The 16,270-nt window shown below is 36.8% G+C and overlaps 1 protein-coding gene across 1 annotated transcript in view; it reads right to left on the bottom strand.

Moving 5' to 3' along the window:
* Window positions 1-3,494: 3,494 nt before the first annotated feature.
* The window catches only part of LOC114472605 (growth factor receptor-bound protein 10-like), a 14,871-nt gene continuing 2,095 nt past the window's right edge, over window positions 3,495-16,270 (bottom strand). The window contains exons 2-9 of the mRNA XM_028461918.1: window positions 15,583-15,693; window positions 10,973-11,071; window positions 9,797-9,874; window positions 7,771-7,887; window positions 6,886-6,952; window positions 6,725-6,812; window positions 5,931-6,024; window positions 3,495-3,945 (exon numbers count right to left, since the gene is read on the bottom strand). Of these exons, the coding sequence (XP_028317719.1) occupies window positions 3,799-3,945; window positions 5,931-6,024; window positions 6,725-6,812; window positions 6,886-6,952; window positions 7,771-7,887; window positions 9,797-9,874; window positions 10,973-11,071; window positions 15,583-15,693 (801 nt within the window). The 3' untranslated portion in view covers window positions 3,495-3,798. The remainder of the gene's footprint in view (window positions 3,946-5,930; window positions 6,025-6,724; window positions 6,813-6,885; window positions 6,953-7,770; window positions 7,888-9,796; window positions 9,875-10,972; window positions 11,072-15,582; window positions 15,694-16,270) is intronic.

The raw sequence follows: 16,270 nt of genomic DNA, 5'->3' as shown, positions 1-16,270 counted from the left end.
CAGCATTAGGATGGATGTAAAAAAAAAAAAAAATGGTTGAATCTTTCTGGTGAGTTTGTGAGAAAAGTTCAACTTGACGATATGTTTGAAAGGTAAAGACTTGTTTTCTTTCTTGGTGTTTGACACCACTGTCATGTCTGCATGATAACAGAATCAGATCCTTGTCTTTATCTACTTTTAAGGTCACTGCAACTGGTAGAGAAGATATTCATCCTATCCGTTGGGTTACAATAACGTGACATGGTAAGTCTTACGTGATTGGTTGCTTAAGTTGTTGCCTTTGTGAAGACCTGATTTTGGTTGTATTTAGTGCGAATCTTTTGAAATCTTAGGTAGAACATGAGCATCTGTTACAAAAGTTTGCTCTTTGTCACTTCTGTGTTAGGGCACTGATTACAAACCAGAGTGGAGTCAGTTTTCCATCGAATAAAGCAAACAAGGTAATAGTTTGTCAAAAATATGTTTTCTCCTAAATCCAAACTGTGTTCCATGGTATGTGCATTTTAACACAGCTTTAATTTAACACACAAGGCTCAAATTCACTTAAGGCGCGTGAAGCTCAGTCGACTTGCGTCAACCGTGTTCACATTTCAAGTAATTTGTTCAAATTCCATATCTAACATAACATTTATAAAACAATGTGTGAGAGTGCTTTTTGTTGCTTTGAACAAGGGAAACAGTGGTCAGAATTGAACGATGACAGCTCCTACCCAACACGGGGCCGTTACAATGTGCAAGAGGTGAGCTCAAAATGACTTAGGATTTGTTTCAAATAAAGACATTCAAAGACAAATTCACCGACAGACGAAAAAAAACCCCTTTCCATTAAAAAACAAACAAACAAACAAACAAAAAAAAAAAAACGGACTGAAATGGTAAAAGCCTGTGAGGGGCAGCGGCGGACGCGCCTTTTAAAAGTCTGTTCAACAGTCTTCCTCCTCTTCCTTGCATACTTGAGATGCGTCGGCTGTTTTATTCTGTTCTTTTGGTGGTGTGCGTGTCTTTGTGTGTGCGTCTGTGTGCATCAGGGTTGGGCTCAATTATAATTGTAATCGCGTAATTGATCATTAATTACAATGATTACATAATTATAATTGTAATTGCAATTAAAAAAAGCTTTTATAGCTATTATATTCGTAATTTAATTCTAGCAGACTTCAGATAATTTAATAACTTTGCAATTGTAATTGGCATGGAAATTATTCAAACAAAAGAAAAACTCAATTACAATTTAACTTAACACAAACCCGGTGAACCATGTTACAGTTCTATGTCCTACACATACAGTACATAGTTAATAATTATTAAATAATGTTTCAGATCAACTTCTCACACTGTCAGTTCTCTTCAGGATCATTTTACAGTTTCAAAATAAATGAAATCTAGAGGTATAATTAAAGAAATAAAGGCTGAGACGCCCACATTAAAAATATTAATACCAATAATTTAATTTATTAGGAAGCCTAACAAGGTAACCAAGTAATGAGAAACTAATTAGATGTTTTTTAGTGTATTTTACAGCTGATGTAAGACATGGGTCATAATAACTGACCCTTTATCATTAGAGATGCTAACAGAAAGCTAACACAAGAGGAATGTTATTTAATAAAGGATCAGTATTTGGGATTAATTGAATTGGAATTTTAGTAATCGAGAACGTAATTGTAATTGTCAGGGGAAATATAATAATTGTGATTTTAATTGTAAATGGCAAAAATGCTGGTCTCCATAATCATAATTGAGTTGTAATTGAACATGGATAGTTGAAGACATAATTGTAATTGACCCCAACCCTGGTGTGTGTGTGTGTGTGTGTGTGTGTTGTTCACGTGATACTTGCTTCCACACCACTGGGATCCAATCGGAGCTGGTGCAAATTCACATGCATGCTTTTTTTTTTTTTCCAGGAAAAAGGTTTGAGCTCGAGCACTGTCAGCCACGCCCACCCGGGAGTGCAAAAATAGTTCTGCATTAAATCAACAGTAACAAAACAGCATTTAAATGACATCAAGTAATAAACTCTAAAAGAGAGGCTTGTGACAGCCTTTCCTGATAAACATTCCTTTGTCCGTTCAGCAAAACCCCTGGCCACAGCGCTGCTCCTCCTTCCTTCAGCCACGTCACTTTCCCTCTGACCGTGTGTGTGTGTGTGTGTGTGTGTGTGTGCACGTGTGTGTGTCAGAGTCGCACCATGACTTTGTTGGTAACAAACATGTCAACCCTGCTTGGGTATGCTCGTGTAAGGGGCGGTGGGTGGGGGGGCAGGGTGTCAGCTTATCCAGACTGGACTGCACAGGTTGAGAAGGCTCCTGGATTGACTTTGATCAGATCCAAAGAGACTCCCCTCCATCCCTGATGATCAATGAGGAAGTCAGAAGGTGGTGCTTCCCCGTCCGCCGAGGGGCTTAGGGTTGGTGGGTGGCGCGGGGGGCACCACAGCTTATCAGGCCTGGAGGATGGGGGACGGGGCTGGGGGCGGGGCACGACAGGATCCATCTGAGAGACCCAGAGCCCTCGATGCTGGAAAAGGTTTCACAAAGTTCTGCAACTTTAGCTCGTTTTTTTTTTTTTTTCTCCTCCTGGTCAGAGCGGCAACGACAGAACAACCGAGTCGCCATGACAACGTGGCAGGCGTGGGACACTGGTGTCTACCAGGGTTGGGGTCAATTACATTTTTCAGTTACAATTACATTTTTAATTATCCATGTTCAATTATATTACAGTGACCAGCATTTTTTTTCAATTACAATTATTTCTTGATCCTCAGAAAGTAAATTACAATTACATTCTCAATTACAATTAATCACAGTAACTGAGTCAGACAAAAGTTAACGTTTCTCTTGTGTTAGCATTCTGTTAGCATCTCTCATGCTAACATGTCTTAAATCAGCTGTAAAATACACTAAAACAAACATCTATCATCTCATTTATTTACATGTAATGATGTAATTGTAATTGGACATTTGTTTTACTGTTGTAACCATAATCTAATTGTAATTGAGTTCACGTAGTTGACTTATTAAACGCAAATCTAGGGAATCATGGTACAGTTTTATGGCTTATGTAGTGAACATATAAGTTATACAATAACAATAGTTAATCATTCAAATGGGTTTAATATCAACTTTTTGCACTACCTCTCAGTTCTCTTGAGAACATTTTTACCATTTTTAAAATGAATCTAAATCCAGGAATATACTGAGAAAAAAGGCTCAGACGCTCACACCAATAATATGAATACCAATATTTTCATTGATTAGGAAGCCTAACAAGATAACCAAAAGATAAGAAACAAATTAGATGATAAATAATATTTTTTAGTGCATTTTACAGCTGATTTAAAATGAGATGCTAACAGAAAGCTAACACAAGAGGAAAGTTACATTTTATGGGGTTATTTAATAAAGGCTCAGTAATTGTGATTAATTGTAATTTAACTTTAGTAATTGAGAATGTGATTGTAATTTACTTAAGGGTAAAATTATAATTGTAAGTTGAATTGTAATTGGAAAAAATGCTTGTCACCGTAATCGTAATTGAGTTGCAATTAAACATGGGTAATTGAAGTTGACGTAATTGTAACTGAAAAATGTAATTGACCCCAACCCCTAACCCAAAAGCTTGGGAATCAAACTTTCCTGCTGCACTGTTTCACATTGACCAAAACATTGTGACGCTGTTCCTGTGTTGGTCGTTGACCCGGGTGGAGACGAGAGGAGAGGAGGAGGGACCTCTGGGTGAAAGGTGTGCAAATCGGAGGGTGCTGTGAGAGGACGAGGGGGGAGTGGGACTGGAGTGTCACAAGGCCACAGCGGTGCACGGGTGTTTGAGCTTGCAGGGCAGCACTCCTCTGTTGAGCTGGTAAAACTCCACCAGGTGGATCAGGTCGGTGAACTTTGTGGCTCCGTCGTCGAGGCTGAAGAAGGCCTGGCCGTCCTCCTCACACTGCAGCGTGGAGAGATGACGTTAGCTTAGCTTTACCCAATTAGCATATTTCTCTGATGGTTTCTTTTAAACTACTGTGAATAACATAATCAACCATTTGATCTGTAGGGAGAAAAGTAGTCCACCATGAGGCCCTGCCAGCAGATCTTACATTACACACTTTTAAAAGCAAATTGAAAACTCTCCTTTTTGCAACATATTATGGTTATATGTTCATGCCTGCTTCCAGTGTGTGTTTGTGCGCATGTTGTGTGACCTAATTTATGTGGATCATTTTTATGTACAAGTTGATCTTTTATTCTGAATTTGTATATTGTATTTTTGGTTTGCAAGTGATGGTTGAGATGACTTGTTCTTGACTGTGAAGCACGTTGTGTGGCCTCGTGCATGAAATGTGCTATATACATTTATTTGATTAGATTTTGATGATTAAATGCCTAAAACCCCTTTGTAACCATAGAGTCTATGGCTATTAGCCACACATTACCAACTACCATTTTAGTGTAATGAAAGAAGTTTAAATGGTTTCATTATGACATACAGTATATAATATTAAACCCATCTCCATTTGTTCTAAGAACCCCAAAACACAGTATTAAATGTTTATTTTCCCAAACTCACCTGTTTTCCAGAGTTTTAGCCTCTGAAAAGTCACTTTTTGCGTAGTTCTAAAAACAGGCTGTTTTGGGGCCTACTTATGCATATTCATGAGTGGGCGTGTCTATAGACGCAGATTTCATGATTCGCTTTCGCAAGGGAGATCAGTATACACCAAAGCAATTTTCTTTTGCTATCAACACACTGTTGTTATTGTTTTCAGCCAAAAAACTGCACATGACAGTAAAACACATGGCGAGTTAAGCGGCTATTGTGATTGTGAGTCCGTCTCAGCGCTTCAAGGTCTGTGTTTATCACAGCAGCAGCGTAGTCATTCAGCTGCTTCAAAAACTCACTGGAGTGTTTAGCTGCTAAGTCACTTTCTTCTCTTCCTTATCTCTACTAACTACAGGAATACTCAATTTAAGGTGATAATCATTTGTTTTGTCCAACCGCTGCGTCGCATTGTGTCACAAACACGTCAGATCAAGTCAAAGGTGATACGAGGCGATATAACAGCTACTAAAATGGAACTGCTCCCTGGCGCTACACCGTGGCTGCCCACTACTCCTTAGGGAGGGGTTTAAATACAGAGAACACAATTCGTGTATGTAGCTTTACATATATGACAATAAAGTATAATGTATATTCTATATTAAACCACAATGTTTGTTTTGCCCGTGAGTTAGTTTGAGAGGGAGGAGCTCACAGTCTTATATAGCGTTGTCAGGAGGAGGAGTTTCCACTAGGTGACGTCAAGTAGCGAGAAAAATCCAACTCGCCCTAAGGAAGGGAGGGCTGGTGAAGAAAATAAAATGATATATACTCTTTTTATATATATATATATATATATATATATATAAAATCTTTAGCCTATTGAAGCGTGCATATATAAATGGTGTAAGAATAATAATATTTCATGTTGAATTTAAAATATTTAAAATTATGTCTCTTTCGTGTCAAAATAGACATCTTTTTAATTCCTATAAGACAAATAAAGAAACGGTATAAGATAATGATCTGAGTTTAAAAAAACAAAAACAAAAAAAATCAGTATGGATAAAAAAGTAAAAAAAAAACACTGCAAAATAATAATCCATGGACTGCAGAAAATAAATATATCTCCAGGTTTTCACTCCTCAGCGCTCTGTACTCTTAGAATTTACAATCAGACATGCAATAACTTTTCTTTATACAAAGTGAACTTATACCATTTAAAGTCATTTCAATACAGTATTAGTTTAATTGCAAGGCTGTCTAATTCATTTTGAAGCCGAACTATGTCGTTCTGTTACACCGTACGATATCTGACATCACAGTTAAAAGTCTAGGGTTAAAATCCTTAATCCTAAGAGTTCGTAACAAAATGATCTAACGATGGGACTGACCGGGAGAATCTGGAAGTGCTTGATCTTCTGGTGGTGACACAAGGTGAGCACAAACGCCCTAGGATTACTCTGACTGTCCCGCAACAGGAATAACCTGATACAATGAAAACAGAAGGAAAAAAGACATATTATTATTATACCACAGGTACAATGTGACCATTTAAAAACCATGTGTCCATCAGTAATAGAAGAGCTTTTATGATGACTATGTAATATTATGTAATGAAACTACATTTTCACAAGTAATACATTAGTTTAATCATCAAATCCAAGTTTACTTACTAAAAATTATAGATTTACATTCACAGATAATGTGCATACTTTAATTTAATAAGAGTTTTAAAACAAATATTCACAAAGCAAACATTAGAAAATGTCAGATAGCGTAAGTAAACCAGGGATAGGATCAAAGCAGCTGCCTGGCATCAGGCTTGGGGTCAATTGCAATTTTTAATTACAATTACATTTTTAAATATCCATGTTCAATCACAACTCAATTACAATTATGTTGACAAACATTTTTTTTCCCCAATTACATTTAAAATTAAATTGATAATTATTTCCCTGAAAGTCAATTAAAATTACGTTCTCAATTTACTAAAGTTCAATTACAACTAGAAATGTTGCATTGCTGCGACAATGCAACCGGGAATGCGAATCCACAGATAATTAACAGTATTTTGTTCAGTAATTGAATATTTAAAAAAGAATTATTTAGAGTTACAGAGAATGACCAGAGCAGGACTTGAACCAGGGCCCTCATGATGATTGCTTAAAGTTAGTTGTGTACTAACCCATCCACTTGGCCTTGCTGAATCATCATTTTGTGGGCTTCCTCTCTAATGATGCGGCCATGGAACCAAACTTGTGTTCTGTGAATGACTGAAAAAACAGATTTTTTGTAGATGAAGATGCTTCTCACCTACACAGATTTCTCTTCATGTGGTGTTTGTACCTGTGCTCAGAGAGGACGGGTGCAGAGGGCTGGCACTAGTCAGAACATTCATGCGTTGGCCTCTTTTCTGTCGGTAAGAAATGTATCATCAGACACCGAGTCCAGAGAACCAGTAGGAACCAGCAGGAAGGGAACACACACTGGTGTCCCATCAAGTTAGTGAAGCCTGGATTTATCTCCGTTAGCAGGCTTCACCTAATCAAACATCCTCTATCAGACAGAAGCTGTACTACGAAGCTTGATTCCAACACGTTAGGTTAAGCAAGTTGATTTCAGCCTGGCGCGCTCTTGCGTCAGACCAATCACAATAACGGAGGAACAGTAGAGCAATTTACGTCACGAGTGAGGAATAATTCTTGAAAAATATGAAGAATTAAAATCCATAATTCAGACCAAAAACAACACTGTTGCTGCCGAGAAAGCAGCAAGGGATGAAAGCAGGAATTGACGAGTGTTAATGCTTAATTAAGTAGTGATATTATAAACTGAGAATAAGCAGACACTATCAGTTTCACGTTTACCATGTCTGTGGCTCTGATACTGTGTTCACACAGCTCAGACTCCAACATAAGGTGGATAATATTTGTTTTTTATATTAACATACAGGACTGAGGCTCTCGCCGTCACCACATAATACATGAATGATTTAATTAAATTATTTAATTATTGGACTCAATGATCCCGATGCACGCAGGCTTTATCAGCTGACTAAAAACCTGATCCCAACCAGGTTAGTCGTTCAGCTTAAGTTACCATGGTGATTTAGCCCTGTAATAAGTTAAGCTAGCGTCACACTAATTAAAACCCGGACATTAGTGCCATAAGAGAAAATCCAGCTTCATAGTACAGGCCCGTGATGTCAAATGTATTATGTCAACGTCTTACCCTCCAGGTCTGTCCCTCCTCTAGGGCGGCGCTCTGAGCCTCAACAGGATTGTCGATGACGCGACCAGTCCGTCCAGAGAAGTCCATGGCAACCAGAGAGTTTTCCGATACACTTCGCTGTTAGGAAGATGAGGGCCAGTGTGAGATGGCAGCAGTGCAGTAGTGGTAAATGGGGGGGGTTACACATACACACACACACACATGGGGTAGAAGGGTCACAGGTCAAACAAGCCAGACACACTCAGTGGAGCATGACAAATCCTGTCTGCACACAGACCCACTTTAGTCAATCCACTAAATGCACTGGTCAGGATTCCTGGCTCGAGTGCTCAAATTACTCAGGATTTCCTTTAAATTCATTACACCGGGCTTAGCGAGCACCTCTACCTTCAGCTATTTATGAACCTTTTATTTCAGGAAAACTCCATAAACAAACTACTTTCTCGGAACTGTCGACAATGGTATGTCCAAATGTATGGACAGCATCAGTTTTTAGAAAAACGACGCACTAAAGACCAGATCATGATAAAACTCAATGGGGTATTTGAAAAACCAACCTGACATAAGTCGGTTAATTACGAACCAAGATTTTGGTATATTGAATTTTTGAAATTTCGCCAATGATGAGAAAAATGGATTTCTGATCCAGAATCAATATATTGATCCAGATTCCCTCCAAAATTCAATGGAATCCGTGGTCTAAGGTCTATCTTTGGTAAAAATGTGTTCCATTAAGTAGTTTTGAAGTAATCCTGCTAACAGACAAATAAATGAATCCGTGCTCGTTTAGCTTAGACTTTCGAAAAAGGACGATCGGATTCATACGACTCCACGGAGACACTGTTCCAAAACGAAAACGGTTTTCGGACGTATGTTGGTCAATATGTTTGTGTGTGTGTGTGTGTGCGTGTGTAGATGTTTGTTTGTGTACACAATCGTACACTGCTGACATCATTGTTCTAAAACAACGGTTAACAGGAGTTCCACAGTGTGGATGGGAAAATGAATGGAACATACAGTATATCTTTATATGTTCTCTTGTTTGCCAGAACTTCACCAAAATTCAATCAGCTGTTCCTTGACCCATTATCAACATTTCTTGAAAATTTCATCAAAATCCATTCATAACTTTTCAAGTTATCGTGTAAATAGACACACAAACAAACACACACACGCAAACAAAACAAAATGACCAACATACTTCCAAAAACCATTTTCAAAAGTAATAAGTAAACAAACACAGGTGAAAACATGACCTCCTTGGTGGATGTAACGACATATTCTATGACCATCCTTTTATTACAAATAGAATAACATTCAGGGACTGGGACATAAATTCAGCCCTGGCATTTTATATCCAGAACAGTTCACTACATTATCAGAGACACCACGTGGAAGCCGTTATTAAGTCAGTGATGCTCAACATGTGGATCTTTATGTCTTCACTTTAATTATTCCTCCCCCAGAAAACTTTAAAAGGGGGAAACTTTTTAACCCCTTTTTACCTTTTTACATTTTGCAACTTCCTTTGTCCCATTTTTGTCCCTTTTGAAAAAGTTCTGACTCTTTTATCAGACTGTAGCTTCCCTTTGCAAATAAACATCCCTTTTTTTCCCTATTTTTTGTCAATTTTTGCAAGTTGTTTTTGACACTTTTATCCAAATTTAGTCCTTTCTTGAATTTTTTTTTACCACTTTTCATCCAAATAAGCTAAATTTGCCAAATAAATACCAATTATTTCCTTTATTACTTACATTTTGCCTCTTTTTGTTCCACATTTTTGCCCTTTTTCACTATTGTTTGCCACATTTTTCCCATTTAAGCTATCTTTTGCCATTACATACCACCTGGTTCCTCTTTATTTGCCCATTTTCTGACCACTCTTGACTGCTTTTGGCCCATTTTAGTCACTTTTCACTCTTTCTGTGCCACGTTTTTGCCACTTTTGGCCACCTGTTTCCACCTGTTTCCATGTCTGTCTCAACTGATTTATAACCAGTTGATCGTTTTGAGTGTTGGTACTCACCACAGGCGCAGAAAAAGGCGAGAGAGACGACTTCCTTTGATGGGGAACGTTGTAGTTCTGGTACAGAACTATACCGTGCTGAGGAAACAGAAGCAAGGAAGAGACGTCGACTCACAGTCTGTAGATTGAACAACCAACTACTCATGTTGTCACGTGTTAGCCATTAAACAACCAGAACCAATAAAAAATAATGATAAAATCACTCATTCAAAGAGTGGATGAAAAATTGACCACAGAACACCTTCTGACAGCAACAGTAGTTTAACAGTGACAAAGGTTCCAGTAGTGAAGTAGGAATCACCAACAAAGATGATAAAAATGTGTCAGAATTTAGAATATTGACAAATCTCAGCATTAACGCAGAAAACAACGAAGAGAAACTTTTGTCTTTAATGTTTTTAAAGTATTTTTGTATGGTTTTGTGCGTTTTTCTGTCATTTAGGGAATTTAATGTTGTCATTTTGTGTGTTTTTCATTTCATTATGTGTGTTTATGTTAATATTCTGTGTGTTCTTGTCATTTTGTGTGTTTTTCTTTCATTTTCGAATTTTTTGTTGCCGATTTGTTGATTATTGCTGTAATTTTTGGTGTTTTTGTTGCTATTTTGTGCAACTTTTCTGTCCTTTTGTGCAATTTTGTTGCCATTTTGTGTGTCTTTGGGGTCATATTGTACACGCTATGTTGTTTTGCATGATCGTTTGGCATATATTTGGAATCTTTTGTGTTAATTTTTGTCATTACTTGGTCTATTTTTGTTGACATTTTGCTGTCATTTTATGCGACTTATTTTGCGTCCTACGGTGTCTTCATAGTCCTTTCAATTTTGAGGGGATTTGTTTTTCGAGGGCTTGCCTGTCCACGTCTGCAATAGATTTGTTAGAACATTTAGATTTATTTATTTATTTTTCAAACAAAAGTATAGAAATGATTTAATTTTCAATTACACAGTATTTCAAAGTCTTTTTTTTTTTAAATAGGTCATTTTTATTCTAAAAATATGGTTGCATTTAGAAAAAAATCATGTATAATTAAGTTTTTTTTTTAACATAATTGAAAGGATTCTTCCATTTTTATTGTTGTTTCAGATATGGATATATATCCCTAGTGACAGTATGTCTATATATATGAAGCCTTGAAAGGGATGCCAGTTTAAAAGATGATCAGGTGGAGGTTTACTTTGAGCAGTCTGAAGGCGGTCATCCAGCAGGTCCTGCTTTGTTCATCCTCTGCACTCAGCATCTTCAGCTCTTTACAGTCACCTCTCACTTTACTGGGCTGTCAACCAAAGGAGAAACGCTCAGCACGACATCCAATTAATGAGACACACACGGACACACAGACAGGAAACAGCCATGTTGTTCATTACAGACACTCATACACGTGCTACGCTGTGCATGGTCGTAGGCACCCTCACTCGTTCTTATTTCTGAATCCAACTGGAATTAAAAAAGGAATAACTTTCTTGTCAGACTTTTAAAAAATACCTAATATGGCTCATTACAAATAAAGTTTTGATATTCTACTTAATAAAATCTATTTGACATTAATCAGAGAGACATAAAAGGGATAACACGGAATACAATAAAGAGAGGAAATCCATAAAAAGAAGAATGAGAGGAGTTGCAAACAGTTTTATTTATTGTTATTTTATGCTAACAATCATTGGTTGAAACTGAAATCACATGTCTTGAAAAGTTTAGAAAATATTTTTAGAGAGAGAAGGGGAATATAATTTAAGAGGAAAAACTACATTCAGATACAATATGCTAGAACACTGATAACAGGGGATAAATTATGAAAGTGCCTAATGGAAGAAATAATAACATACGTAGCAGCAACATAAACCAGGTGTAAAAAAACACACTAAATTTGATGATTTGAAATCTTGAATATGTTCATATTTGGTAAAGTAGGTCTTTAATTATATATTTTTTAGGCCTTTAATTATATACTGCATGTTTATTTACCACTTCCTTTCTCACCCCCCTTTTCTTTTTTTTTTTAAATTTAATTACTTGTTAAACTAACTCAAAATAAAAAATAAATTAAAAAAATCTGAAAAACAAAATACATAAAATAAAGTAATTATTTTAAAAAAAATTATAATAACCCTGACACACACACACTCACTCCATTGTATAAACTACATTTGTTCATGCTTGTTTATGGGTTCTGTAGCAATACATTTGGTTGGTTTGAAAGCAGTGCTGTGACTGCAATTTTCTTTACTTATTTGTTCAAAGCTACACAAAGCGCCCCCCCCCCCCAAGAAATATGCACCAGCCGCCACTGGTTTCAACCAATGCTTGTTAGCAATCAAAAAAAAAAAAAAAACCACGTAAGTTCCTTGTTAAGTTTTCAAATGATTCTCCAAATGATTATTAAATCTTGGCACATGATTGAACTTTCTGTGTTGCTAATGTATCAAGATGTGATGCAATTTAAAGGAGAATTAGGCTTAAAATGTAATAAAGCCTGATTTCATCTGATCTGTTTGATCAGTGAGATCAGTGCACAGTGCAGACTGTCATTAATCTACGTTGGACGCACTGCTTCCTAAATGTAGCCCTGAAGACTAATTCATTCATGTCACCATGCAACACTCCGGGCACACCCCCACACGCAAGCTGCTGAGTAAAATCCCTCAACCGTTCGTGCATCGTCACCCCACTGACAGCCTGTGTGTGTGTGTGGTGTGTGTGTGTGTGGTGTGGGTGTGTGTGTGGCGTGTGTGTGTGTGTGGTAATTTTGACAGCAAATCTTGATTTAGTTTTAGTCATAGTCTTCTGACTAAAGCGCAACTTGGTTTTTAGTCAAAATTTCAATTATAGTCAAGTTTTAGCTCACTGAATGACATGAACATTTTAGTCTACAAAATCTGTTTATGCATTTTTAAAAATGTAATTATCATTGATCAACCTGAAATGGGATGATATTCAAGTTTCCAAATACACTCAGACTGATTAAAGCCTTGTTTTATTGATTTCTTTTATTTCATTTAACAGCATTTAAACAACAGGACACGCTATTGCCGAGACAGTAGAACGTTGTGTAATGCATTACATACTATAAAAGATGTAGTACCATTAGTGAAAAACAAAAACAAAAAAGTAAACTATCAATAATTTAGTATCACTTTTTATATACGGTTTACAAATTTAAAGAAAACTTGCATATGCATCATGTCTTCCTTCCCTGAATATTTATAGCAACTCTGAAATATTTAAACATAATCAAATAATATATTTGTCAGTTAAAATGCTGAACAGTGAATTTTCCCAATGTCAATTATGGTAAAAAACCCACCAATAACACCATTTTACACATTATAAAGAAAATACTATTAGTATGATTAGGATGCTGAGCATTCCCACTAAAGTATACTTCCAAGTTTCCCAAGATGCATTTCAAACCTACAACGACAAAAACCAGAAGCTCACTGAGGCTAAACATCTCTGTTGATTCTCCACCTTTGAAAGTTCTGAAAACATTTAAAGTGAAAAAGTAGAATATCAACATGTGGACATTTGATCCATAAAACTCGCGGAAACACCTTTCATGCCGACATTTCAGAGACCCACCGTTGTGCTACTGACTAAACTTCCTGTTAACTTCAAAACAAGAGTCTTATTTACAAAAGTGTTAAAAAAAAAAACTAATGGAAGAAAAGAAAAGATGCCTTTGTTTTGAAAAGACGATGTTGGATTTTGAGCTTGAAGCCGGTCCCAAGACGATTTCACATTCCGCTCGCAATGCATCATGGGATGGTTGAGCATGAGTAGGGTGTCCACCATGCATTTTTAAAAAAGTACACACCTGGGTATTTCATACTATCTAATGAGAACCCAGTACATAATCATTTTTAGGGATGTCCCGATACAACTTTTTCATTTCCGATATAATACCGATATTGCAGCCTTGCGTATCGGCCGATACCGATATTGATCCGATATCAGCGTGAATCATACATACTTTTATTACTTTTTTTTTTTTTCTTTAATAAAAATAATAATGACTTATTTTGTAGTGTGAAATGTTATAAAAGACTTGATCAAGTGATGTTAGTCAAACACAGAACAATAGTCAGCAACAGTAGGTATGAGAAAAATTTATTATTAACCAATTGGTTACATACATTTGAACCTTCAACATATCTACAGTATTCTACAATTAAATAAAAATAAATAAAAAATGAATTGCAAAAAAAAATACATCAGAAATTTGAATCCGATATTCGTTCTTAGTATGAGTCGTATGCTAGTTTGCGATTTTGAACACGGCCATTGTCTCAGATCACGGTCATCCATGTGCTCAAACACAATACGCTTACTTACTATTGGACCACTTACTGTCTTCCACGCAACAAAAGTAGTTTTGATTGGATTTTTTTTCCTGGTGTGAACGTCATTGTTTCCTGTTTATTTTTATTTGTTAAAAAACACACAAATACATTTTGATACGTTTTCGCTCACGTTCATTTTTTTTTTTTTTTTAATTCAGTCATCGTCCCGTTTTCACACGTGACATAACGTTGCCTATAAAAATAATGAAGAATAGTTTTTGTCAATGAAATCAACGCTGATGTGCGTGTGTGTGTGCACGTGCGTGCGTGTGAGAGAAATCTGTGGTGAGCAGGGCCAGATTCCCTGTTCCACCCCAGCTTATCCCAGATCAACGGGTGACCCACCGCAGAAGATAACACCTCGAGAGTGACACATAGTGCTGAGTGTGTGGTTAAACTACACACAAGAACCCTCTGACACTGGAAAATCACCACAGCTTCAACTCTTCATTAACTTTTCAACCTCCATCAGGCACTAGAGAACCAAATATAGTATACTACCAAATCCCAACACTGATCAAATATGACAGCTAACCAGCTCTCATTCATCCACATTATTTATTTGTGTGCTTTTAATTTTATTATCCCCGCCACAAAGTGAGGAAGGGGGATATAGGTTTGAGCTGCGTCCGTCCGTCCGTCTGTCCGTCTAAGTTAAGGGGGCAGCTTTTCTCAGAAACCGTTTAAGATAGGATAACCAAATTCAGTGTGTGGCTTCATGGAGTTCGAAAATGAGAAGTGCGCAATTATTTTTTCCAGAGTTATTGCCCTTGTTTTTTTTTTTTCTTTACTATATTCGAGGAATCTTCAAAGGGGACAGCTTTTCTTAGAAATCGTTTAAGATACGATTTGGTGTGTGGCTTCAGGGCATCAATACCTTGATGGAGTTCAAAAATGAGAATTGCACAAATATTTTTTACGGAGTTATTGCCCTTGTGCCGACTTATTTTACTCTGTTCGAGGTGTCTTCAAAGGGGACAGCTTTTCTCAGAAACTGTTTAAGATAGTTAGTCATTTTATATTCTGATGTGATAATATTTTCTTGTGTAAACACGTTTAGGAAAAAGTTGTGCGTTTTAATGACTACCAATCTGGCGGAGGATGTTGATGACTATCTTCTTGTTAGATCTTATTTCTTGTCTATACAGTGTCCCTGAGTATTTATTAGGGGAGGACCTATACCAAGCATGAGATCTAACTCCATTCATCATCACCTTCACCAATTCAACAAATAACCTGTGGCTTTTTAAGTAAGGCAGTAACAAAATGTATCCCCTCAGAGGGTTATAAATTTCAAAGTTTTCCAGATGCCCCAGGACTTCCCTACAACGATCCCGCGACGCTGTGAAAAATTCTTGGTGAGAACCCAGAGTATGTCCGACCACAAACTTCCAAAAGAGTTACCATTTGTATGATGAAAGTTAAACACACGGCTGAGTCTTACCCTGATGCAGAACTGGTAATCTGTTGGGGCGTTGTGCAGTTTTTTCCCTGTGATGACGGTGAAGATGTTGCTGTCCTCCAGATCTGACAGCAGCTGCAGGTGTCGGGGTTCCTGTGTACGGAGAACAAAGACCACTCAAGAACACAAACTGCACACAGATCTGTGTCTTACATTGAATTATCTACGTTTATTCATACATTATTTTTTAGGTAGACATTTTTTAGATTCTTGCCTTACTGTATGTGTCAACATTTCTTTCCTTTTTTTTTTTTTTTTCTGTCAACATTTTATAATTTTTGGAAAATCTGATGCTGGCTTTTTTTTTTAAAGAATTTAAATTTAGTCAATTTACTAATTCCAGTGCTGAAGTTCCTATTTTGGTTTAAATTTAAAAATGGTCTATAGCTACATTGTGCAACAGCATGTCACTGCTCTGTGTTATTCAAAGTTTTGTTCAAACAAGAATGCGTCTAAAACAGTGGTTCACATTTTTCCCCCCCGTGTACCCCCTTTGCATTTCTTGATAAATCATGTGTACCCCCTCTTCAAATCATAAGTACCCTCTCCATGAGTTTACATGCTTTTTCATTTTCGGAACAGAGGGCTCTCAAACATTGGTTCCATAAGGCTTAATCTACAAAGTCAAAACAATAAATGGAATTTAAAGTGGAATCTAATTTAAAAAAAA

Source organism: Gouania willdenowi, chromosome 11, assembly GCF_900634775.1.
Source record: "Gouania willdenowi chromosome 11, fGouWil2.1, whole genome shotgun sequence".
Classification (NCBI taxonomy): Eukaryota; Metazoa; Chordata; class Actinopteri; order Blenniiformes; family Gobiesocidae; genus Gouania; species Gouania willdenowi.
Note: the sequence above shows the minus strand (reverse complement) of the source record. Positions and strands in the feature narration are given on the sequence as shown.